We start from the raw sequence: 24,545 nt of genomic DNA, 5'->3' as shown, positions 1-24,545 counted from the left end.
AACCACTACTCTAAGATTTCACTGACCCCTTCCAAGCCATTCCGCCACAACATGGCCGCACCACCCGCAAACCAGACAAACACAACCACCTTTCTCTCCACACACCGCGCCCTTGTCGAAACACTAACCTCTTTCCTGGCCGTCACAACCCACCACATCCTCTTCCTCCGCCGGCTCTACCCACCAATATCCTTCCTCGCCGTGCGCGCATACAACTACCCCGTCCGCCAAAACCGCCATCCCGCGGTCTGCACGTGGATCAACGACGCCATCTCCGCCGTGCGCGACCAACTCGAAAAAAACACCGTCGAGAAAGTATCACTATGCATCTACGAATGCGAAACGAACCGCATCCTCGAACGCTGGACATTCGATCTACACTCGCTACCGTCCGTGTCCAAAAAGGATCGCGACATCCCCTTTATCGACAGTACCACCACCACCACCACCACCGAAACTCCCGACGACGCAGACGCAGCGGACCAATGGCCGCCTGCTCTGACTCGCAGCCTGAACACCGCCGACCTGGAAGCCAACTTCCGCGCGACACTCTCGCGGATCAGCACTGCCGCCGCCAAACTCCGACCACTGCCCGAGGGCCCAGGCGCGCCAGAGTGCAGTTTCACCTTGGCCATCGAGGTCAAAGACAACGCCGACCGTCCGGTCGGACGCCTTGAGAAGGACGAGCGGAGATGGATGGCGGCCGAGCCGGACTCGTTCGTCCACAACAACAACACCCCGGAGGCTTCCGGGCCAGCATCCAACAAGCGTCCGCCGACCAAAGACACCACCGACCCTACCCCTACCACTAGCTCTTCACCCAAAACCCACGCCGTCCGCCGCCTTGAAACCGGCGAGCTGCGCATGGAAGTCTGGGTCGAAGAGTCCGCCGCGAAATTCGAGTATGACGCCCAGGCTCCTCCTCCTCAGTCCGGACACGCCACGGCGGCTGAGCGGCGCGCCAAAATGTCCTACGGCGCGGGCACCGAGAAATTCAATCCAGGACAACGCGAGTACGACATCGAGCCGGCAGATGTGAATCGCAAACCTCAGGGTGGCGCGACGACGGATTACCAGCGTGCGCGATGAATCAAGGACGGTAAACCAAACTATCGAAGGAAGTCAATCCGTTCACAAAATCTGCCCAAAGGATCATCAGCGATGACACGCCACGGCCGTCACCCCTCGTCGTGCGATGCGAACGCCAAGAGTGCCTATTGGGTCCGCCGCATGGTGGTGAGCTATAAAACCAGGGGACTGACTGATCCGCATCGTTTCGACGAGGCCCCTAAACCAGCGACCACGAAGCGAAAAACCAGGAACCCTGCTATACGAGTATACCTCGATCAAGGTCGGAGTATCACCGTCTCACAATGCTTGCAGGCGTGATCTTGCAGCGCCATGGTTGCCTTCACGCAGGTGCATAACAAAAATGCAAGTCATCGAGCTCACAACGGAACGAGGCCCTAATCTGACGGCACTTTGCGCCTGCAAACCGTGTCTTGGTATCTACCTAGCTCCGTTCCTAACTCCTATGGCGGAATATGCTGAGGCTGAGAAGCGATTGCATCATGAAGCATTGCTTGACTCAGCCGCCAGAGTAACCCATGGAGACTGCGGGTTTCATTTTCAATGAGTATTATTATTATCCCATTCTATGGGAAGCCCTTTTCATGGCAATTTTGACTCAGCCCGCTCTCTAGCTCCCTCTCAAGTGACTGCAGTGGCAGCCTTCACTTGCTGATAGTATGGTCCTGTGTCCCATGAAAACGACATTAGCATAATAACGCCGAGAAATACATAAACCATGCTCATCCGACCCGATAATGCATTCTGAGGGCGATCTGTCCCAGCTCTGAAGACAATGAAACGCCAATCTCCATTTTGCCTAGCACATGTTCATGCTCGACTTGGTCCAGCTTCCAAGCCAGCCAACGAAGCCTGTCGCAGCCTGTCGCCTTTGTCACTGCGTTCCGAAAAGAAAAGGAAAAACCAAGAACGTGAGATGGCCCGTAAGCCCGGGTAATTGTGAACAGAGGGATAAGGGAAAGCCTTCGTCATGTCGCCGAAGCCGCTGATTGAGATGAACGAGTATCTTCGATCGTCCGGTAGTCCATCGACACGGTCATGTCATCAAATGCTCAGCGACGACGATAACCAGGAGGCGGGCCGAAGGGCGGTCCTTGCTGACCATAATTCGGGACTTGGTAATCGGCGGGCGCACCATGGCGGACAAGGTCAGGATACAGAATCCCTTGGCCTGCATATTGAGGAGCTTGCATGTTGTTCGGATTCGCCCATGCCTGATTGCCTGCACGATGATGTGGTTGATGCTCAAAGGGTCCCAATCCCATGCCCATTCGTAGGTGTGGGGTTTGGACTCCATATTCTGCAAAAGCCGCTGGCAAAGGCGCTGGAGCATTACCTGGACCCATGGGTGGCATGGGTGGCAAGGGTGGCATGAAGTTGACAACATTCGCCGCCTGCTGATGAAATTGATTCAACTGGGGCATGCCTATGATTGGAGGTTGCACATTCGGCATGCGACCCTGCCGGTGCCGCTCCTCGTGGTGAATCCGCGCCAGATCGGCCTCCAGCTGGGGATCTGGCACCAGAGTCTGCATGATAGCAATGCGCTCCCGCAACTCTTGAACCCGACGCTGTCGATAGTCCAGACGCCCGAGGCGATTGTTCATCTCACGGTAGACCGTATTTGCTGCTGGATGATCGTCCAATTTTGGCTTCTGTGGTTTACCGGACTCGACGCGCAGTTGGGTTTCGTCAAGCTCGGCATTGACTTGTTTTGCTTCCTTGATCGCTTTCAGCTCCGCTTTCATGGCTTCCGCATCGTGGCGGTTGACACCTTCGTGGTCATACAGAGGACATTTGGCCCCCGGTTTGTTGAAATGCCAGTAGGGGTTGAGCCCTAGATGTGTAAGATCCTCGTTGCACACGTAACACAGTCTGGTTTGACAGCTGGAGCACTGCATCTTGTTGCACCCAAGTTCCTTGATGATTTTGACTGCGCACTTCTTGTTCGGACATTTTCGCATGATCGCCTCCGATCGGGCTTCCTCGATGCGATGGCGTCCACCGAGGTCGTTGTCTCGCTTGCTCTCCTCGCAAGTCTTCGGCAAATGACTGTCTCGGTTACACTTTCGGCACGTGGTGCGCTTGCACTCTGGATTCAGACAAACGAACACAGGGTCCGTTTCCACAGTGTCACAGATAGCTTGGTAGGCACACCATCGGCATTTCTCGAGACCGTCGATGCTAGCGGCCATGATCTCGGCTTGCTGTCTGTTCATCTCGAGACGGTCAAATATCAAGATCGGCACAGCTTTTCCAACATCCTCCATCACAAGGTCGGCAGTGCAGCCAGTAGAGTCCATACACTTCATCTCGTACTTCATCAGTCCCACCTGATTATTTGCCAGGCCTTCGACACAGCCGTAGCAAAAGTAGTGTTGCTGGTCGGCCATGCAAGGTACAACACGATTGAGCGGAATCTCTCCATCGAAGCAACATTGGCATTCAGCAAGTGCACCATTCTCTATGTGCCATAGCAGATTGGCAGCCTCGGCTTCCTGCTTTGCCTTTTTTGCTGCCTCCTGAATAGCCGCCCGGGCGACATGCTGTCTTGCAGCCTGAAGCTCATTGATGCGATTAGCGTACTGGTATGGTATGCGCCGGTCAGTGACAGCAAGGAGATATTTCTTCTCGATGTCCTTCCGCGGTTGTCGTAAGCGCGGATATGGGCGTTTTGGCAACGTGTAGAACTGCTCCTCCATTCCATGGATGTGAACGTAGGCGTGGTAAATCGACTTCTTCTGCTCCACAACTTTGTGAATGTAACAAGTCGGGACGTGATCGAAGGATTTCGCCAGCAAGATGACTGCGTCTTTCATGTACATTCCGTCCTTCGGGAGGTCTCGATCCCAGCTTATTGTGATGCCTGTACCGTCATCTGGCGCAGCGTGGCCACCGCTCACCGAACTCGAACTGTCTTCTTTTGGGTATGACTCCATCTCCAGGATTTCGGCAACAATTTTCTCAGCAAGAGGCGTTACGTCGATTTCGATCACCTCATCCCCCGGATCTGGGTATTCTTGTGCCGAGCAGGTTTCGATTTTCTTCTTCACAAAGGCGACTTCGATATCAGGGAACACCTCGAGCACATTTTTGAGACACTGTTCTTCATAATCTCTGCCAGCCTCCAGCTCGCGATCGGCCTCGTCAAGCGCGTCACGCTCTCCAGAAATGTTGTATGAGGTTTTGATAGTCCGCTGCAACTTTGCTGCTTCCCTCTCCAAGTTCTTGGTCTGTTCTACATCCCATTTGTCGCAGATGTCCTGATGTCCTTTTACAGTGCCTAGCGCGACTGGGAATCGCTCGTATCCTGGTCCGTTGTACATCTTCACCTCAAAGCGACCATCGACGTAGTAGGGTGGTTGTTCGCGCGATTTCTCGTTTTTAATCTGCGGCTTTGGCGGGTGGTGAGAGGGCGCACCTTGGTCTTCTCGCTGGAAGTTCCTTGGCTGCTGGTGCATATCCGCTCCAGCCCCGTCGATTTGAGAGCGTACTGGTACAATTGGTAGGGTGTGGCAAGAGGGCACACCGTGTTGCTCGTGATTATGAACGTGGTGGCGGTGAAAGTCTGTATTATCATGGATGCCATTCTTGTTCGCATCGGTCTTTGCACGCTTGTGAGCTTGAGGGCTTCCTGAGGGACTGGATCTTTCTCCATGGATCGGTAGATCGCTCTCAATATACCTAGGGCGGGATCGGGCGTAACCATCGCGGGAAAATTGTCTTTGGGGAGGACGCCCAGGGGGAGACTCCATGATTTGTCGTTCAGGCTCGGATTCGTCGTCTGAGAGTTCGATGATGACCCTTCCGTTCAGCTCTGGATGGCGCACACCTGCTTCAGTTAGATCCACCATATGGTTTCGGCGGTAGGAACCGAGATTCGGCATCCTAGTATGGTAATGGTTAGCCACGAAGAGTCTTGAGTGAACATTCTCGGAAGATTGAGTGGTGGAGGTTGGAAGTAGGAAGATATGTTAGTGGCAGTAGGCGATAATAGACTTGACGGAGGAAAAGAACAAGTTGGATGCAATCAATCACTTACCGGGCGAATGGGTCGTTTTCCATGGCTGATTGAGCGGATTGAGCTGATTGACAGACTCACAGGCTGCGAACGCAGGGGCTCAAAATCCGGTGAGGCTGGATGGTCGAGGCGACCTTCAGATCCGCAAGAGCGATAATTAACCTTGTAACGCGACACTCTCAGGAAGGCAGTGCATAGTCAGTGGGAAGCTAGGCCCGTTGCGCGATCCAGCGTCAGAGAAGATTGAGGCAGTGATTTCACGAAGGCAACAATATCAAAGGGTTCGCGTCAATCGCGCGAAGACACTGAGAGTCTGGTGAAGTTCAGGCCTGACACTCGGCAGACGAGCGGGAGAAAGGGCAATGGCGACTGTTCAGAGACAGTTGATGCCAGCCATGAGTTATGTTGATACACGAGCAGTCATGATTCATGTCTTAATAGACGCCGGAGAAGTCAAGTTTGAGTTGGAGGGGAAGGTCTGGCAGAGATCCTACTGGGCAAATTCAAACTGTTCATGCATGCATGCTGGGTTATGAAGGCGGAAGGCGGGACAAGGTGTCAGGCAAAAAGTAAAGAAAACCTCAGCCACGAAAACCTGAAGCTGATGGGGTTTTGGGAGCGTCTCTGCCTTGTCGGCGACCTTCTTCAGACATGGATTTCAAAAGTGGAATAAACGAAAGATCTGATCAAGAATGATCTGCTTGTTTGGACGATCACGGAACTTATTCTCTTAGGCTTCGGATCATCTTTCTCCGCTGTCTGCTGTCAATCAATCATCCTACTACTTATCCACCACTTACCCACCACTCAATACTCATCCTCAACATCCGAGAACTTCAAGGAGACATGTCCAACCTCCTGTCGGTGGGCAATAGGAGATGGCGATAAGTCGTATGTCATGATGAGCCGGGAAAATTCACACGAATAACTTGAAGTGGTTTGAATTGTCCTGCGCTCTCCACGCCCTGTCGGTGTCTACGCCTTGTGATGATCGTCACTTTACACTTTTCCGTGTTTCTTTTTCCTTCAACAACTCCACTAGATCTGCTGCCTACGGAGTCCGGTCATCTGTCTCAACAGTCTGCTCACTACATCAGGTTGCTACGGCAAAAATCATGACCGCGTCGAAACCCCCTTTCAACGAGGTCAAAACCTCCAAACCTCCTGCGGTTGACCCTCAATCTCAACCTTCTGCCCAGTCTGCCGACCTCAAACTCGACTCTGCAACCCTTCTTGAATACGTACAGACCGCATATCTCAATGCTGACGAGTGGAAAGGACCTTTGACCCTGCACCAATACCTTGACCGAGAAACCATTCTGCAGGAGACCGACCTTACCAAGGACGGTGGCATCACTGGGTGGATTCTGACTTCCGATGCACTTCCACGCAACCCTGACGGATCGCGACCCATACTCGCGTCCTGCGAAAGTATCCACATCCGTGCGTACATTGCACGTGGCGGAGAGGTTGAGAAGGTCCAGGCACACGGAATTGCCTCAGTGTTCACCAGGCCTGAATATCGTGGGAGAGGCTATGCCGGTCGAATGATGGCAGAGCTAGGCAAGAAGCTGGAAACTTGGAAACAACCGGAGCATCTCACAAGTCCTTTTTCGGTGCTCTTCTCCGATATAGGCCCAAAATTCTATGCCAGACATGGCTGGAATGTCTTTCCCAGCAGTCATATCCACATGCCGCCGTTAGACCGTAAAACCTATGACACCGCGAAGACAGCTCTTTCAGCGGTTGAGGACCTGACACTCGCAGATTTGCAGCATATTACGACCACTCATTACGTCGAGCAGCGCCTGCAAGAACAGTCTGAGGCGCACCCAGGTACGACCTACGTGTGCATTCGCCCGGACATGGAACACTTCACCTGGCATTTCGCTCGAGATGAATTTCAGAGTAAGCTACTGGGTAAAGGGGATCCCAAGGTCAAAGGCGCTATTCACCGAGAGACAGGTCTGGGCCTGATCTGGTGTCGTGTATACGCTGCCAACGAGAAAGACTTCCAACTACACATTCTGCACAGCATTATTCCCCCAGTGATTCAGAATTCACCGGATACGCAGGCCGCCATGGCAGCCCTTCTTTTGAGAGCACAGCTAGAGGCACAGGAATGGGGCATGGCTGCTGGTGTCGAAGTATGGGATCCAACCGAACTGTCTGTCGCAGCAGCTCAAAAACTGAGGACGGAGGAACAAGGCCAGGTCGAAGTCATTACACGAGACGAGGAACACTTATGCAGTCTACGCTGGAACGCTGAACCTGACAACAAGGACCAAGACATCGTTTGGCTAGCCAATGAGAAATATACCTGGTGTTAAAAGACCAGGTCTGAAAATCTCGCCGCCACTTCACATGGACCTGAACTGCTGATGGTGTTATGTTCACATGCCTACGGCATTGCATTGTGGTTGAAGAACATGCCTTGTTGACGCAACCTATGCTTGAAATCATCGCTTATTCACGCGGCACACAATCACCTGTTTTTGATTCACTTCTATGTCGGAAAAGGATTATGATTCCATCGACAAGCCAAGCGGACGAGACTCGATCGAGCGCAGCATGAAGTCCTGTTCTGGCTATGAGAGGGCAGGGACCCTTGTGCGTCGTATCTTGTCGTATTTCGTATCCGGGCGCTAACTAATCATCGCAAAGCTGACCTCCCTATGTACATATGGACGGAGCATAGACCGGCCGACCACTCTTGTTGGAACCTTACCATGCCTTGCTCGAAGACCTCTATGCACATATGGCAGCCTGAAGGGTTGCCAGGTATAGGTGCACATGTGCCGGCCGTCGGAAGAATGGCATCTACACGGTCAGGTCTATATTGGACTATTAATTCCGGCCTGAGCCTTCCTGGATTTTCGCAGACAGGCACGTATCTCCTCAGCGGTTACGCCTCGCGATAGACACCTACGTCTGTCAATCTCTTGGTAGTATTGGCATTCGAAATTGAACACAACGTGCTCTAACTGTCCCCGCAACATGCAGAAAGATCCATTCTGGGACTTCGAAGAGCTTGGAGAGGGCATCCACCTGCACCGTCCACCTTCGTCTGCACCTACGAACTTATCACTACTCTCGACAGCAAGCTCCTATACCCAACCTGGCCTCGTCATCTGCTGTGTGTGGCTGTTCGCAGCAGCACGCCACGCGGCCAAATATATCCGGCAATATCAGCTCATCTACCCAAATGCACGAATCCTCTTGCTGCAGAATAATCTGATGAACGTCACCCTCACGCCGGACTGGATTCAGATGCAAGCCTTGTCTCCGGCAGTCGAGGCAGTCAAGGACTTCTTGGTGACTGAACGAGACCCGACCATCCTCGTGCACGTATTTTCGGGCGGCGGCGCTCACAGCGCGGTCCAATTAGCACAAGCATACCACGAGGACATTGGCTATGCAGCCAATCCGTCTAGCGCTCTGCCTCCTGAGATACCGATATCCGCACTGGTCCTCAACTCCTGCCCTCCACATGGGAACCCACCCTTGCACACGGCCGCCGCCTCTATCCTGTCTTTCATACCAAAGACTAGTGTTTTCACACGAGTCATTGCTTGCCCCTTCGCGTGGGGTCTGATAGGCGGCTGCGCTTTGTTTAACGAGCTTGGACTGGTTGAGTCCTCGCCGAGTAAGATTTGGCGGTGTCTGAATGATCCTGAGGGACCGTTCCTGAAAAGGTCGGACATTGGTCATGATCACAATATCAAGATCGTAGCCACTCCTGGTGCTGGTGGGGCCGGGAGAGAGAAGATCATACCACGGACGTACATCTTCAGCAAAGAGGATCAGCTAGTCCCACATGAGCATGTCGTTCTCCATGCCGCTGAGGCGCGACGACACTGTGGACTGCTGGAGCCAAAGTGCTGATGCGAAAGACGCAGTCCGCCTAGAAGAATTCATGGGCAGCATGCATGTAAACCACGTCTCACTTGATCCGGTCAGGTATTGGCGTCTGGTGACTGAGACAGTGGAAAGAAGTGCGGCTATGTGAGATCTGGCACTTGAGCTGAACTGAGCGGATATTCCGCCTCATAAGATTGAAGCGAGACCATGGAAATGCTCGGCATTTGAACTTTGATACCTAGGTATCCTCGAAGTCTTACTTGATATCAGGTAGTTGGCGTTCATGCAGCTTTGCTCGAAGTCCGAAGCTGAATAAGCAGCCACCGGAGGTACGACGATTTAGAAGATGAGAGCCCGGCGGTCGGTTGATGCGGCACACAGCCGGGTACAACACAATGAGTACATCCCGCGATCTACTTGATCACTCCCAACTTCTAGACGCTTACTCCTGAACCGAGGCTTTCATTGTGATGAATCTCTGGGGAGGCCATGTTTGCATGACCGTCACACCGTTTTGTCCCCGCATTGTCGTTTTTGGAGACCCGTATCGGACCGAGGTCATCGAACCAATACTCCTGGATAGGTCTCCGCTCTGGAACGAGGTCGCTTTGAGGTTGATAAGCTGACATGGGGGAGCATATGGAAATACCCCTGGGTACTCAGGCTTATCCGGCAAATTTCCTGGACACTCTCGTGATATCTCTTCCCTGGAACATTTGATGATTAACCACCAACATCGATCAAATCGAAACGTTGTTCTGTGCGAGTCCAGCAATCTTGTGCCGACGGGCGTCGAAAGTAAGTTTGTTTATCAGATATGCCGCCATCAAAAGATGGTGAAGGCTTCTCTTCCACCTCCACCTCCAGCGCTGGCCCTGTGTACAACGACCTGGGATGGATGACCACCAACGCGCGCGGGTACACGATCAAAGAGGAACCATACGGGACCAAGCGCAAGTTACGTGTCATCCACATCGGCGCCGGAGCCAGTGGTATCACGTTCGCCAAGTTCCTGGAAGACCGACTCGAGAACGTTGAACTCCAGATATACGAGAAGAACGCAGACGTTGGGGGCACGTGGTTGGAAAATCGGTGCGTTGTCCGCCAGTTATGTCTCAAACACTCCATCCTTTTTGACCCCTTTTTCAAGATGATGCCTGTTCAAGGGTTGTCGGACTAATTGATGGTTTCCTGTGAGAAGATATCCTGGCTGCGCATGCGACATCCCGAGCGCATCATATCAATTCACGTGGGACCGCAACCCGTACTGGTCGCAGTACTATTCCGAATCACCGGAGATATGGGCGTATTTCAAGTCCGTGGTCGACAGGCACGGGCTGATGCGCTACGTCAAGCTGCAGCATAGCGTCGTGGGCGCTTATTGGAAGGCTGAGGAGAGCGTATGGGAAGTCCACGTCCGTCGGCCTGATGGGACAGAGATCGTGGATACGTGTAACGTGCTGGTCAATGGTGGTGGAATTTTGAAGTAAGGCTTCCCTTCGTCGGGCTTGTATCTTATGCTATTCCGGGTGGGTGACGGGAATGCTGATTCGAGTGAAGTAACTGGAAGTGGCCCGAGATCAAGGGTCTGCACATGTTTAAAGGCGTTCTGCAGCATAGCGCGCGGTATGATCCATCAACCGACCTGAACGGGAAGAGGGTCGCGGTGATTGGGATCGGGAGCAGTGGAATCCAGATCATTTCGAAGATCGCGAGCCAGGTGAAACAATTATATGCGTGGGTTAAGTCGCCGACATGGATTACGGCCGGGTTTGCACAGAGATTTGCAGGACCAAATGGTGGCAATTTTCATTGTAAGTCTGACGCAAGAGGGTAGGAGGGATTGTGTTGGGGGGCTGATCGTGGGTACAGACACGCCGGAGCAGCAGAAGCGGTTTGCGGAGAATCCGAAATTGTTCTTGAAGTATTCCAAGATGATTGAGTCCGAGTTGAATCAAAGGTTCAAGTTCATCTTAAACGGAACACCGGAGGCCGAGGGTGCGAGGGAGGTGAGTACGCCCCAATCTGTGCCGAATCCGAGAAACGGAGGGTACTGATGAAGTTTGCAGTTTGCGAAGAACGAGATGGCGCAGAAACTCGGTAGCTCGAATCCGGAACTACTGGATGCTATAATACCCAAGAACTTTGGCGTTGGGTGTAGGAGGCCCACGGTAAGCAGTTTGACACTATGGCTTCGGTTGAAAAATTGACGAGTTGGTAGCCCGGTAATGGGTTCCTCGAGGCTCTTAGTCGGGACAATGTCCACGTCTTTACGGAGACCATGAGGGAGATCACGCCCACTGGCTTCATCGATGCTGCGGGCAACGAGCATGAAGTCGACGTGATTATCTGCGCAACCGGGTAAGTTAACTGTCCAGGCTGTGCTGAGGCCTCGCTGATAACATCATCTATCAGCTTCAACACGAGCTGGATCCCCAGATTCCCAGTCGAGGCGAACGGCCATAGCATTGCCAAAATGTGGGCAAAGGAGCCCAGCTCATATATCTCCCTCGGTGTCCCCCACAGTAGGTCTTTATCATGCTTCGTAAAAACAAGTCCAGTTGCTGACACGGGAAGTGCCAAACTATTTCATGATGGGCGGTCCGTATGGGCCTCTTGGACATGGATCTTTCCTGCCCATCCTCGAAACCTTGGCTGGGAACATCATCCAGTGCGTTCAGAAGATGCAGAAAGACCGCATCAAGAGTTTGACGCCAAAAGCCGAGATTGCAGAACAATTGAAAGAGCATGCCGCACTGTTCTTGCATCGTACTGCCTGGACTTCAGGGTGTAGTTCCTGGTTCAAGCAGGGAAGAGTCGACGGTCCGCTTCCGATGTTCCCTGGCTCACGGCTCATCTACATGGACCTGTTAGCGACGCCCCGTTTTGAAGACTATGAGATCGAATACTGCAACCCCTTGAATATGTTTGAATTCCTGGGGAATGGGTTTGCTACGCGAGAGTTCGATGGGCGAGATCTTTCATATTACCTCGGTCTCCTGGATGGGGATGACCATCAGATCGACCTCGAGGGAGATCTTCATGGTGAGCTGTCAGATTTGGTTCATAGTTGATATGATGTGATCAGTCCGGCGGAATGGGCTGCTGCTTGCTGTCTGGCTTGTCGAGTTTGCCATGACTTCGCGTACATCGACTGGTGCATCTGAGAAGTCCTCGTAGATTTAGCCATGCTCTGGGCAATGATAAGTACTAAGAACCTTGCAGGTGGTTGTCTCAGCGAAGAACGAGAGTTCAGTTTAATCGACAATGGGAAAATAGTTTCCTGTCTTTCATAATGTGCCAGAGAATAGGAGTTGAACGGCGAGGCTGGACAAGGAGTGACGAGGCTGCGGCATAGGCCTCCTTACATAAGCAGTGACGTCACCGTATCCCGACCTTGAAAAACGATCTGATAAAGCTGGGGCGAAGATATATTGACAAAATTCAGCGCATGAGCTTTGTGTTCGGCGAACCGGCTTGATACTTGGTCATCTCGCTCGCAACAACCTGCCGCATGCTGTGACATTGTCTTCCCACGATGGCTTTCGGCAGCGCTGTCACAAGAACCACCATAAAGCGCCCGTGGCTTTGCGCTTCCTGCCTGCGGCAGCTTTCGAGACAGGACCGTCAAGCCTCTTCTACGCCTCAGGTCCGGCAGACGTGGCAGCGTCCACAATGGCTAAACACGCATACCGCATCCCAATCGTGCAGGGCCTTCCATACGCGTGGATCGGCCCGCCGCGAGCAGGTCGACCATAAACGACAAGCGGTTCCTTTGGGCGACTTCTACACGGACCTCCTTTCGTCACCGATGCGCGAGACTCCCCACACAGATAGCTCATTACCTACATTCGTCCCAGCCAAAAATGAGACTGTTCAAGAAAGAGCTAGAAAACTGTTTGGCACGATTGAGGGCTCTGGGTACCACCGCAGCACGTCAGACACGCCCGACGCGACGTGGCGGACGATAAACGGCGTACCTGTGCCTCCAAGGCCCGCCGAGCCAGACAATTGCTGCATGAGCGGCTGTGTACATTGCGTGTGGGACGACTATCGTGACGACGTGGAGGCGTGGGCTGCAAGGGTCCATGAGGCCCAGTCAAAGTCACCGAATCGGCACACCGACGGCTCGAAGATACGCCTCGCTCGTCCAGAGGTACATGAGGCTTCAGGTAGTATGGACGACGACGGTGGTGGGAGTGAAACGCTATGGACAACACCTTCCGCTGTGGATGATGAGGACGTCTTATTTGCTGGAATTCCTGTGGGAATCAGAGAATTCATGGCTACCGAGAAACGAATCAGGGAGCGTAGACGAGCCAAGAAGGAGAAAGGTCAATGATGGGCAATCTTATAAATCTGCACCCCTGCTATTTGCATTCCGGGGCTGGTTCCAGCACCTAGGGCCCCCTTACGAAGTGTGAGCGACATTAGCGAGTTGGATCTCATCTGCGCATTGATATATGAAGCTTCATGACATACTATCAATACAGCACACTATATTCAAAACAGCCGCACTTGGTCGGCCTGACATGTCTCTGTATTCCACATGGGATAGGACTAAGCTTAGGTGGAGTGCCTCTCTTCATAACGATCATCAACTGGCATCCTCCCGAAGCGCGTGGGAAATCTCAGCTGCCGATCAGCCCGATTGAGCTACAACTTCGACAGGAAACTCTCACGACCGAACACTTGCCTGTACCAGACAGTGAGGGCACCATCCCGCAACCTACTGCGAAAGTAGGGAAGTGTGCTTGCTCGAAGTATCGAATATTCTTTGATGCTGACAAGTCCCAACCCGCCTGCAAAAGGGTGGGATGGATGCTGAATGACAGGTAGGACGAGGCCGGCTTCATTTCCTTTCATGGACGATCCATTGACACCTACCGAGAGAATGGTCACAATATTTCGACAACAAAAGTACGACTCGTGAATGTCTGAGTAACAGCCATAGACCGTTTCGGGTACGACAGGCAAACCAGGCTGCACAGCGATAACGTTGCATGATATTCCCTCCACTGCGACTGAACAAGTGCGACTCGAGACCATGTTGGAGTGGGAACGTTGCCTTCGGGATTTAGAAAAGCCCCCTGACCGCATATGCGGTGCCAGGGTTTCGTAAAAATCATACTCAATGAATGACCATCACCACCACCTTGCCCTAAGGTGACATGAGTGGTGATAACGGCAGCGAGTAGGTTTCGAAAATTACGATGAAACCAAAGATCCGCGTTCGAAAGGACGGTGAAGAGGGTTGCCCACCTTCGAGTGCCGTGGTGCTCATCGCACCGCTGACTGGTGTCAGACTTCGTGGTTCCGGATGGAAACTGCAACAGGAAGGCCTGGCACAAGGCTGCAAGCTTGAAGTCATCCCTCAGTCTGGGGTCGGTATCCGTACAGGGACGATGCCTCTAGATGAGCTTCTAAATTGCTTGAATCTGCAAGCGAACAATAGTCGGTACCTTCTGGGGTGAAACATGGCCGCCGGTGTCCGATTTCAGTGCTAAACTGATAGCCAACACATTGGGTGCATGATAGTGCCGCCGATATCCTGGGGCCAGAGTCTAGATGGCCGTGCCGGAACGCCTCTTTGGCATATGTTGGTGGGTGACAGGGAGAAAGCGTACTGTGCTGTCCGGAGTACAGTGTGATCGTGATCGATCAGCCTGGATATTACTCCGTACAGGTCCCTGCTTTCGACCATTCGAACATCGTATTCAATCTTACATCAAGGCTTTAATTCTGCAGGCCAAGGGGGTACGAACTGCACGGAACTGCCATGCAGGCCAATGGATATTCTCCATTCCTGGCCGGCTTTTTCCACCCCCGGAGACTTGGGTCGTTCCTAGGTTTGTACCACCTTTGCATTCAATTTTCTTCACAGTCTCGCCTACGCACCTTCTTGCTGATTGGTAGTACACAGCAGGGGCGTCTGAATGGCGTATCACAACTTCGATAGTTGCATGATTTTCGCGTCGAGGTTCGGGTGTTATCAGTCGTTGAGCTAGCCACTGGCCAGCCCATTTCAGCTCCTGCTAGGCACAGTCGACCACATTGATCCCATGTGGCTGCCTTCCATCGTGCAGCCGAGTCACTCCTTGGGCTCGCCTGCTTTATCCCCTGCGACCATGAAGAGCCCTAGGCGGACGCATGTGGGCTGCCTGCAAGCCCAGGACGGAGGGCTTTCAAGACCATTTGCAGGAAAACAACAGCCTGACTCAGCCTCAGCGCTCAAAAAGCGATGCTCGTCCCCGTTGCTTCACCCGCTTTTGGACTGTTTCTACTTTCTCCATGATCCCTACCACCCTTTTCCTGGCCATGCTCGGAAGCCCATCGCTATCGAACCGTTGTCGAACTATCGAAAGCTCCTCAGTCATTTGATACCTAGAAATTGATAGCAAGGTGACCTGCCTCGCGGCTACACGTTGAGACCTCATGGATGTACTGTCTGTCGAGTCCTGCGTTCAAACAGGTGAGTTCTACAGTACTGAGTTCGCCCCTCAGTTTTTCGAGGGCCCTTCTGTACACTCGCAACTTGGCATTACACGCCTTCTGGGATTGGCACCTTCCCATCCTAGTGTTGAAGGAGCAGGACTATATGTGCAAAGTCACTGTTCGACGTAACCACGTCTCGGGAAGTCAACCCAGCTATGGCGGCAGCGGACCAGCTTCACCCTGAGGATCCTAACACGGGTTATTTTAGGATCACTCTGTGCAACACTGTCGATTGTGGTCCCTTATGCTTATTACTGGGCTTCTCATTGTCTCACATCAGGAACAAATAACTAATCAACGCTTTCGACAGTGATCGGAGCATATCACGATGCATCGAAGCTGGTGCAACGACTACAGCAGAAGGCAAGTAGCTCGCAAGAGTTCATCCTGCCCGATAGCTTGATTGCAGACTTCAAAAACTCGCTGTCGCTGGGGTGCATTACTGTCCAAAGTCAATATGATCACGACGTGCGTCGTTTTGGCGAGATCTACGCACGTGGCGACGCCATAGCGCGAGAGCAGATGAAGGACATTGTCATTACGATTCAAAAGATCAACACACATTTACGAGAGGTGTTTATGGACGACGCCTCCTTGAATCTTCACGTACTGAAAGAGACGTCGGACGACAGCCGGGTAAATGCGACAGTATGTTTAGGTCAGCTTTATCAACGAATGTCGACAGCCGCGGCTTCGATGCAACGGATGCCCAGGTCATACCAAGGGGAAGCCAGCCAAGCTCATAATCTGAAGTCATTGGCTTATTCGAGCAGTCAGAGTACTCATTCGTCTCTTGGTATGAAACCTTGGGATAGCCAATCGACTGCATCTTACACGACGTACGGTACAAGAACTGCCGTTGACAATGATCAGAAGCCATCCAATGAGCTTCTGCCAAAAAGAAGAATCTCGCTGGCCTCAGGTCGCTCTTACTCGAGTGAGGGAGAACCGCTCAAAAGCCGGATTCCTGACGAAAATAATCTGCCTGTCCAGCAGTTCCTTATGCAGACTGACTCGACACGGGCGGCCGCGGACACAATTCTGACCCGAACAAAAGACGTCAAGAATGGGGACGCCTGTAGCCCTCTCACAGGTGTCGGCCCTGAGCCACCCTATGATCACCCACTGTCGTCGCGAACCTTGTCCCCTCTCGATGGACAAGTGCATAGTTCACAGAGGTCTCCGGAGCGAGGCTTGCAGCAGCTTCCACCTTCGACCAGGTATGGCGCGCAGGACCAGGTCTATTCGCCACCGCAAACTCCCCTCGCGCCCATAGATCCCAGAGCTTCACCTTCGCAGGTGCATGAGCTTGACGACAGCTCGGTAGCAATGTCGGTCCCGCCACCGCGAACAGGTCAGAGGCGTCCAATTCCTTTAAATCCAGATTACAGCACACTCGAGTGTGTCATGTCTGTGGATGTCCGAGGCCAGCCGCCACCAGCAAGTCAGCAGCAATATATGCACCACGTCAACCAGCACTCACAATCATCAAATCAACAATCTTATCATAACGGCCCGGCAGCGCAAGGGCAACCACGACAGAGTTCGGAGGCACCTCAATCAATATGCTACGACATGAGAACAGTGTCGGTGCCCACTACTCCGGACACTCGGGCTTCAACAAGGGTACGTACGAATAGGAGGTCCCCAGTTATTTCGAAACTAATGCTCCAAGTTTAAGGTTCCTACAACGTCTTCTGTCCCAAGACCACTGTCAATCAGGTCTTCCAACTCCGCAGGCTCCAGAATCGGCGGATTTGTACTCAGAAAGGCGCTCCCGCCTGGCATCGTTGGTGCAATGCACAAAACGGGATCCAGCTCTCAGAAAGCGCAGAATGATGGCCAGCCTCGATATATCAAGCCGAAAAGCCCGACATTAGGCGACAGCTCCTCGGAACTGACAAGCTGTCCTGTGTCGACTCCGCGAAATGGTATCAAATTCTCAGATGGGGCACAGCCCACCACTGGGGGTGTCGCACCGTCGTTGGAAACACTGATGCGAGCTCCCGGGTCGCATAATCTTCAAGTGGCTCGGTCAGAGCTGAATCTGCCAAGTGAGTCCAATTTGGCGGGCTTCTGTAAAGGAGCCATACGACAACAGCTTGGGAGTCGGAAGAGGGGTTTCATGCTAGAGCATAAAAAAGCCGCTAAAGGACACGAATGGTTCTTCCAATGCACAAAGTGCAACTTTGCAGGACCAGCGACAGTATCGGCGGCTTTACCTAGTGGAGGACGGGGAGCAGTCAAACGAGAGAAAACTTTTGACACCAGGATCAGGGTATCTCCTGGAGGGATCAAGTACCGATGGGCTTTTCTTGCCAAAAGCCACGTGCTCAACAAGGCGAGTCACAGCGATTTGAAAAACAGCAACGACGTGTATGGCTGCTATTTCTGCTGCGCAGAAGGAGCAGCAAAAGGTTGGCTCGAAGTGGACGGCGGTCGAAAGGCCTCAGTGGAAAAACCGAGCGACATCACGCCCACATTCAATGGGTTAGATGCGTTCCTGGCGCATTTGGATACACACCGGCTGCCCCATCGAATTCCGGGGCTGATTGTGGCGAATGAGCTCAATTGCATCGTGGGTCGGGTTGCGAATGATGAAGAAGATTTCGATCTGAATCTACCTCTGTTAGCGGGATGAAGATGTAGCAATATTAACATTGAGACCTGCGAGCGAAATGTCAGGCGAGGGTATCTGTTGGAAGAAGCAATGGATACTTAAACTGGGCCAAATCGAGGATAAAATTCGAATACGATGCCTCCACAGTTATCGAGCCTCGGGTACGGTCTGATGCATGATGACGATGCCTCACTAGCTGAGGTGCTATCGAGGCCATGTGGGCGAACGGCAACGATGTCGTTATGGACTGTCATGGGACGGTATCGCCCGGAAGTGACGGAAGATGCATTTTACCTTCGGGCCCATGATGGGCCTCATCAGCCCAGTCATGACGATAGATTGTACGGAGTATGACGGCTGAAGAAAGAACTTTGACTCGTACATAGGGGTAGGGTGCCTAGGTACTGAAGATGCTCATCTAGGTCAAGAGGAAGAGAAGAGTCTTTTCAGAAGATGCTGCGAAGAGACAATTGGTGGTACATGTTCCAACGATGATTGCTGGTACTCCGTAGATCATTTGCTTTTATCTTATGCTGCTTTTCTTCCCGTCGTCAGGTCAGCAACTCCACCGTGAGGTCAATATCGGGTACCTGAGCCCAGAGAATGTTCCGCCTCGCACGTTTCCTACCGTGGTCTGTCCTCTGTCAGCAGCGAATCCGCGGCGTGCCGTCGAATCCGCCGAGATCCGTGGGCACTGGGCAGCCTCATCGCGAACATAAGATCAGAAACTACTTCTCTGTTCCTTTCCTTATCGACAACACTCTCCTTGTCGCAAATCGCACCATAGGTACATTTAGTCTACTGTCGCCCGGTTGGTGATTTCTGTCACACATGCACACGTCCAGTGCAGGGCAATAAGACTCTGGGTCTTGTTCCATTTCGACCTTCCACGACTTCGCTTTCCTCTTCTATCTCCTTTGTTCAGCATGGCGAGCGACTTCCACAGCCACCAACCTTCCCTCGAGCCTTTCCCTCTTTTTATCGACTCAGCTCCGCCTAATTCGGCCAACTACTTCTCATCCCCCATGGCCATGGCCGCCATCCAGATCCTATCCACATCCAGCTCATCTTACAGCCGAAAGCCACGCATCTCCATGCCTTCTAAGCTCTCGAGTTACCTGCGCTTACGATATTACCAATACGAAGTCACCTTTGGGCTCTACATGCTGACCCCGACTGAGAAACTAGTCTTCAATGCTGTTGTCCTTGGAGTCTTTGCCGCTTTCTCTTACGCGCTCTTCTGGGGGTTCGAACCCTTCATCGTCAACCTTCTCTGCCGATTCATATACTATCTCACGGGGTCCTTTTCCACAGCGCCGGAGCTATGTTCGCACTGAGACACGAGGAACGGAGAGTGGCTTGGACTACACCGCAAGCGCAGAAAGAGCTGGACTAGTGGGATGGAAACGCAGCTCGGATATCTCGGAAGCTCGAAACGCTCAGTTCCACACACTCGAAAGGTGCTGTATTCGTTGAGTACCACGCGTATCGACAGAACGGCAGAATGAGTGTTAAAAGACTGAAGGACGGGTATTTCGAGAGAAGGCTGCATATCTGTGCAGCTAGATGTGTGAATCCCTCAGGCCACTTTGCATGTTGATCATGCCGACCGAAGAGAGTGTCCATGCGAGACAGCGACGGAACTTTCTTGACACTCGCTTCACCGAACCCAACTCTCGCTGTATATCAACCTACCAACGAGCCTATCACCTGGCTTTGACGACTTTACGAAACTGATGCATCACGGCACATTTTGGGGAGGTTTATGACCTCACGTGGCTGCATCACAAGCGAGGAGTAATTCGGCCTCGTAATCTCAGCGCGAGACACATCAGGATACTGTTTATGAGATGCTGGCAATTGTTGTTCAGCCTCCGCCCACGTAGGCCATGACGAAATTATGTTTATGATAGCGAGCACCTTGTACAAGCATTTGTTACTGTGACCATCTAGTGGCTGACACGCGACGCTCTTTGTTCTGGTTGTGTTTCTTTGTTCCCTCCAGGTGTACGTCGTTCGGTCCCAGTTATATTCCAATAAGCGATAACGTATAGAGCAAGGCCAGTTCAGATGAAGATCCGGACTTCCTGGCCACGTAAGGGGCATCCTAGGCCAAATCTATTTTCTGATACAATCGGGGGACGATCTGGTGCAGGGAGAGCCGATGACAGCCAGTAAGAGAGCAGTCTCAGGATCCATGGGCTTGCGCCTTGCTTGTTCCTGAATGCTGAGACACGCCTAATTCGCCTGATGAACAACCAACTTGCCAGTCTAAGCCACGTTTGACGCAGACGCAAGCCGCAGAGAAACCATCATTTCCTCGTTCAGGGCATTTGGTCTCTTTTATCACTCAACCGCCAGTCTTTCTTTGATCGTTCGTCTGCCATCTCAACCTTGCAGGCCCTTTCGATACCTTCCAAATCAGCCAGAGAATCAGGCAGAACTATCTTTCAACGCGCCCGAACAAACCCTCGTTTGCAATTTGAATACCCTGGCAGCTGTCACTTTGCGGGGGTGTCAAGTTTCCAACTTAGCGACATTCGGTCAAACCGGCTCTGAGATTTGGGATACCTCCCTGCCGCAACTGGGATTGTCTCTAGGGAGGATGATTGCTCGAATCTGAAAACAACAATCATTCTTCCTTGCTGTGCATCCGCAGATGCGGTGACACGACATTCGTTTCTTCCTCCGAGCGTACCTTCTGCTCTTGAGCAATTCCACTCGCTTCGTCCTTTCGGCTTTCTGTCACCATGGCCGCCAACGACTATTACCGTGATGCATATATGGCGCAGTCTTCTCAGCCTTCGAGACCTCATTATAACGATCGACCCACGTCGCATCTTGCCTACGCATATAATCCTGCAACCAGTTCTTCCAGCCTCGATCAATCACGGCCTCCGAATACATACTCTCATCAACAAAGACCCGACTACGACGTTAATGATTCCTCACGTCCCTTACCACAGTATTCAGAGTCCATACCGCTGAAACAACAATCGAGTCTTAATACAGCCCCCGACGACTGGCGGAAACAACCGACCAATTACCCTCCCTCGCCAGAGTCGCAGAACCCTCAATTGCTACCAAAGCCGGAAAGAAAAACGAAGAAGAAATGGTTTTCTGGCAAAGTCCCATGGGTGGTCTACACGCTCAGCCTGATTCAGCTCACCGTTTTCATCGTTGAAATAATCAAGAATTGTGAGCCACTAAGGGTCTTGTGCAAGGACATCTGCTAATGTGGCATCCAGCAATAATAACAGGTTCTCCCATCATGATACATCCACAATTCAATCCTATGATCGGTCCCTCAACCTACGTTCAAATCAACATGGGTGCGCGCTTCGTCCCCTGCATGCGTGTCGTTCCCGCAGTCCAAGATGCCTCAACACCGGTCAATTGGCCGTGTCCCAATACCACCACCTCCGACGCCAACTCGCCCAGCAATCACTGCGATCTTAGCGAGCTATGCGGGTTTTCTGGATTTAACGACGACCATCCAAATCAGTGGTTTCGATTCATCGTCCCCATGTTCTTACACGCGGGCATTATTCACATTGCGTTCAACCTCCTGTTGCAACTCACAATGGGTCGGGACATGGAGAAGGCGATCGGCAGTATTCGATTTGCCATTGTCTATTTCAGTTCTGGAATTTTTGGATTCGTCCTCGGCGGGAATTTTGCAGCCACGGCAATCGCCTCGACAGGATGCTCGGGATGCCTCTTCGGCATTCTGGCACTGGTTCTGCTCGATTTGATCTACGCGTGGAACGAACGACCCAGTCGAGTTAAAGACCTAATGTGGATTCTGGTCGATATCATTATTTCCTTCGTACTTGGCTTGTTGCCGGGTCTGGATAATTTTTCTCACATTGGCGGCTTCTTGATGGGTCTTGCAACGGGCTTGTGTTTATTACATTCTCCTAATATCCTTCGACAACGCACTGGCGAGACTCCCGGCCCGTATCGAAATGTCGGATCCGAGCCCGATATCACCAATCCAAAGCGCCCGATGCTGGAGACACCGGCTGCGACCGCGACGCCCGCAGACGTCGCGGCATTTGCAAAGGAGCCTCTTGGCTTCTTCAAGGGCCGCAAGCCGCTGTGGTGGGGTTGGTGGTTGTTGCGGGTGGGTGCCTTGATTGGCGTTCTGGTGGCTTTTGTGGTGTTGTTGAACAATTTCTACAAATATCACAGTACCTGCTCGTGGTGCAAGTATTTGAGTTGTTTGCCGATTAATAATTGGTGCAGTATTGGGAACTTGACTCTGAGCGATCCTGGGTCAAACGGAACGAGCAGTTCGAAGAGGAGTTTACTGTTGGAAGCCGGCGTCGTAATGGCAAGAGATCTGTTTGACATTGATGCATGGACATGAAAAGGCTCCAGAGGCAGAACCTTGATCTGGAGGTCTAGAACAGACATAAAGCTCCTGCTTCGCAGACTGTTGGATACTACATACCTATAGATACAATGGTATTCATGAACCACCCAAGTACGTATTCTCAGTTGCTTCGGGCATTGGATCTGGGACCATGAGCAAGTACGGCAAAGAAAGCAGCCAAGGATGAATGAGCTTGTGGGAAGCATACGAATATTTATCTAATTACTCCGTCGTGTGAAATGGTCTTAGTGTTCCAAGCCGCGCAAGGTACGAGATTTACTTCGTACTTGGAATGAAAATGGAACATACTATGCTCAAGCTAGGTAGATGGCCGCATCTCCTGAACAGACCGCGTCTCACTATCTTATCAAGCTCACTCGCATTGCGCAGACTCCTTCTGCCCACGTGTCTGCAAGTGCAGCGAGTGTCGGGAGACAGAGATATTTGATTCCCCGCCAGAAGTGCGACGACACATGGACTTCTTCGCCTTCTCCTTCGCCTTCGCGTTCCCCTCCCCTGTGCTGTGGCCGTTCGTTCCTGCTGACTCCCCCAAGGAGCATGCGATTTGCGGTCTGTTTCCGTATTGATGAAGAGCAATTCAATCAAATTAGCCCTCAACGATGAAATGGGCTTCCGTCGGATTCTGATCGTTGATCTTCAAGATATCCTGCGGACAGGCGCTCATCACACACACACAGTCGACCAGGGCCTCAAACGTGACACTCCCGCCCTTTGGCCCGACGGGCCTTGCAAACTGCAAATCCGCGCCCGCGGTACGATTGTCTGCGGCTCGGGCCTCGCTCTCACTGAGCGGAACGACGGGGATGTTCATGAACAGGTTGAGCGGTTGCGGTGCGGTCATGTACTCGGGCAGTTTGTATGAGGTGTCCTTAGCAATGGCGTTGTGCAAGTTGTCGGTGCAACTTTCGTGGTATTGGTCGCGCGGGACGCCGAGGAGGTGGTAGCGTTCCCTGTCGCAGGCGGCCATCAGCGTGTCGTGAACGCCCGGTGTGGTGTCCTTTGTCATTTTGAGAATCGGCAGGCGCGTGTTGGACATAAGTGTGTCGCCCGGCAGAGGGGAGAGACGGGTGATTGTGGGACGGGTGTGCGACATGCTTGTCCATGTTGGCAAGGTGGAGCTGGAGCTGGAGGTTGGCAGCGTAAAGGCCCAGAAGTCGATGACTTGAGTGCCGTGGGTGTTGATCACGGTTATGGTTTGCGATTTGGACACGGGAACGGCGACGCCTGAGCGTGCGGGAATGGTGTGTTTCGTGTTGGGGGCGTAAGGGGACGCCATGGTGAGAGGACTGAAGGGGAAGTATCAGTACGAGTTCTAGATCCAGATCCTCCGTAGGAATTGAATAGTTACTCAGACTTGTGGATGAAGCGTACCTGTTTGTTAGCTGTTTGCTACCTTTATATCAAGACTTCAGATAGTGGAGGTCGTTGATCTCCGTTGTCTGCAGGGGAGATGGTGGTCTCCGCTCCAATCATGCTCGAAGCCTACGGGTCTCGATCCAGGAACTAGGTGTCAACCATGTTCTGCGAGGCTCGTCCCGCTTCAATTACGAGTCGCATTGTATAAGCCTCGGAACATGGTTGTTCGTTGATCTCCGTCGACGAGCGAGATGGGTGTCGTAAATATGGCGTCAAATCTGGACCACCAGGAGCTTCGGAGACACATGACTCGCGCACTTACTTTGGAAAGACAACGCCAGTGAGTGGTACCGTGAGGTATACATCAAAGGTCGAAGAAGAGTTGGAAGAAATGTACTCCGTAGTGAAATCAAATATATGTAGGAGAACAGAATCAGAAAGGCATCTTTGAGCAGAGTCACGGCAAGCACAGAAGAAGGAAGGAAGGAAGGTGTGACGGCGCGGACGCGAGGCGTTAAGAGGGAACGCGCCAGTTAAAGCGGCAGATCAATTGTGCGCCAACGTGGCTAAGCTAGATCCTGTTCGTGTCCATTGAGCAGACGACCTTCAGCGACGATGTACTACGTACACATTCTTGTTTCAGATTTCGAGAATTGACAAGTTTGCTCGTCCAACTTTTTCTGCCCTCAAACCGTGCTCTAAAT

At 52.3% G+C, this 24,545-nt stretch overlaps 10 protein-coding genes across 10 annotated transcripts; 8 read left to right on the top strand and 2 right to left on the bottom strand.

Annotated features, from left to right (window-relative positions):
• Positions 1–51: 51 nt before the first annotated feature.
• On the top strand, positions 52–1,089 carry PV05_00977 (uncharacterized protein; the record flags this gene model as incomplete). The annotated part of the gene is made up of 1 exon (XM_013465919.1): positions 52–1,089. The coding sequence occupies one exon, from the start codon at positions 52–54 to the stop codon at positions 1,087–1,089; it is 1,038 nt and encodes a 345-aa protein (XP_013321373.1).
• Positions 1,090–1,644: 555 nt separating this feature from the next.
• On the bottom strand, positions 1,645–5,447 carry PV05_00976 (uncharacterized protein). The gene is made up of 2 exons (XM_013465918.1): positions 5,132–5,447; positions 1,645–4,977 (listed from the first exon to the last, which is right to left on the bottom strand). The coding sequence occupies exons 1-2, from the start codon at positions 5,152–5,154 to the stop codon at positions 2,142–2,144; spliced, it is 2,859 nt and encodes a 952-aa protein (XP_013321372.1). The 5' UTR covers positions 5,155–5,447; the 3' UTR covers positions 1,645–2,141.
• A 778-nt stretch (positions 5,448–6,225) lies between these two features.
• PV05_00975 (uncharacterized protein) lies at positions 6,226–7,440 on the top strand (the record flags this gene model as incomplete). Its single annotated transcript, XM_013465917.1, has 1 exon — positions 6,226–7,440. One exon carries the CDS (start codon positions 6,226–6,228, stop codon positions 7,438–7,440), a length of 1,215 nt encoding a protein of 404 aa, XP_013321371.1.
• Positions 7,441–8,107: 667 nt separating this feature from the next.
• PV05_00974 (uncharacterized protein) lies at positions 8,108–8,995 on the top strand (the record flags this gene model as incomplete). The annotated part of the gene is made up of 1 exon (XM_013465916.1): positions 8,108–8,995. One exon carries the CDS (start codon positions 8,108–8,110, stop codon positions 8,993–8,995), a length of 888 nt encoding a protein of 295 aa, XP_013321370.1.
• Positions 8,996–9,788: 793 nt separating this feature from the next.
• On the top strand, positions 9,789–12,045 carry PV05_00973 (uncharacterized protein; the record flags this gene model as incomplete). Its single annotated transcript, XM_013465915.1, has 8 exons — positions 9,789–10,063; positions 10,173–10,457; positions 10,532–10,785; positions 10,844–10,980; positions 11,041–11,142; positions 11,193–11,332; positions 11,387–11,496; positions 11,549–12,045. The coding sequence occupies 8 exons, from the start codon at positions 9,789–9,791 to the stop codon at positions 12,043–12,045; spliced, it is 1,800 nt and encodes a 599-aa protein (XP_013321369.1).
• A 378-nt stretch (positions 12,046–12,423) lies between these two features.
• PV05_00972 (uncharacterized protein) lies at positions 12,424–13,864 on the top strand. Its single transcript, XM_013465914.1, has one exon. The coding sequence runs from the start codon at positions 12,510–12,512 to the stop codon at positions 13,311–13,313; it is 804 nt and encodes a 267-aa protein (XP_013321368.1). The 5' UTR covers positions 12,424–12,509; the 3' UTR covers positions 13,314–13,864.
• Positions 13,865–15,130: 1,266 nt separating this feature from the next.
• Positions 15,131–18,167, top strand: PV05_00971 (uncharacterized protein). Its single transcript, XM_013465913.1, has 3 exons — positions 15,131–15,443; positions 15,777–17,092; positions 17,148–18,167. The coding sequence occupies exons 1-3, from the start codon at positions 15,407–15,409 to the stop codon at positions 18,105–18,107; spliced, it is 2,313 nt and encodes a 770-aa protein (XP_013321367.1). The 5' UTR covers positions 15,131–15,406; the 3' UTR covers positions 18,108–18,167.
• Positions 18,168–18,787: 620 nt separating this feature from the next.
• On the top strand, positions 18,788–20,052 carry PV05_00970 (uncharacterized protein). Its single transcript, XM_013465912.1, has one exon. It carries the CDS (start codon positions 19,013–19,015, stop codon positions 19,421–19,423), a length of 411 nt encoding a protein of 136 aa, XP_013321366.1. The 5' UTR covers positions 18,788–19,012; the 3' UTR covers positions 19,424–20,052.
• Positions 20,053–20,414: 362 nt separating this feature from the next.
• On the top strand, positions 20,415–22,707 carry PV05_00969 (uncharacterized protein). Its single transcript, XM_013465911.1, has 2 exons — positions 20,415–21,284; positions 21,335–22,707. Exons 1-2 carry the CDS (start codon positions 20,837–20,839, stop codon positions 22,456–22,458), a joined length of 1,572 nt encoding a protein of 523 aa, XP_013321365.1. The 5' UTR covers positions 20,415–20,836; the 3' UTR covers positions 22,459–22,707.
• PV05_00968 (uncharacterized protein) lies at positions 22,657–24,304 on the bottom strand. The gene is made up of 2 exons (XM_013465910.1): positions 23,857–24,304; positions 22,657–23,771 (listed from the first exon to the last, which is right to left on the bottom strand). The coding sequence occupies exon 2, from the start codon at positions 23,759–23,761 to the stop codon at positions 23,072–23,074; it is 690 nt and encodes a 229-aa protein (XP_013321364.1). The 5' UTR covers positions 23,762–23,771; positions 23,857–24,304; the 3' UTR covers positions 22,657–23,071.
• Positions 24,305–24,545: the final 241 nt, after the last annotated feature.

The sequence above is a fragment of the Exophiala xenobiotica genome (genome assembly GCF_000835505.1).
Source record: "Exophiala xenobiotica strain CBS 118157 unplaced genomic scaffold supercont1.1, whole genome shotgun sequence".
NCBI lineage: Eukaryota > Fungi > Ascomycota > Eurotiomycetes > Chaetothyriales > Herpotrichiellaceae > Exophiala > Exophiala xenobiotica.
The sequence above is the reverse complement of the archived record's forward strand: the minus strand, read 5'-3'. Positions and strand labels throughout refer to the sequence as shown.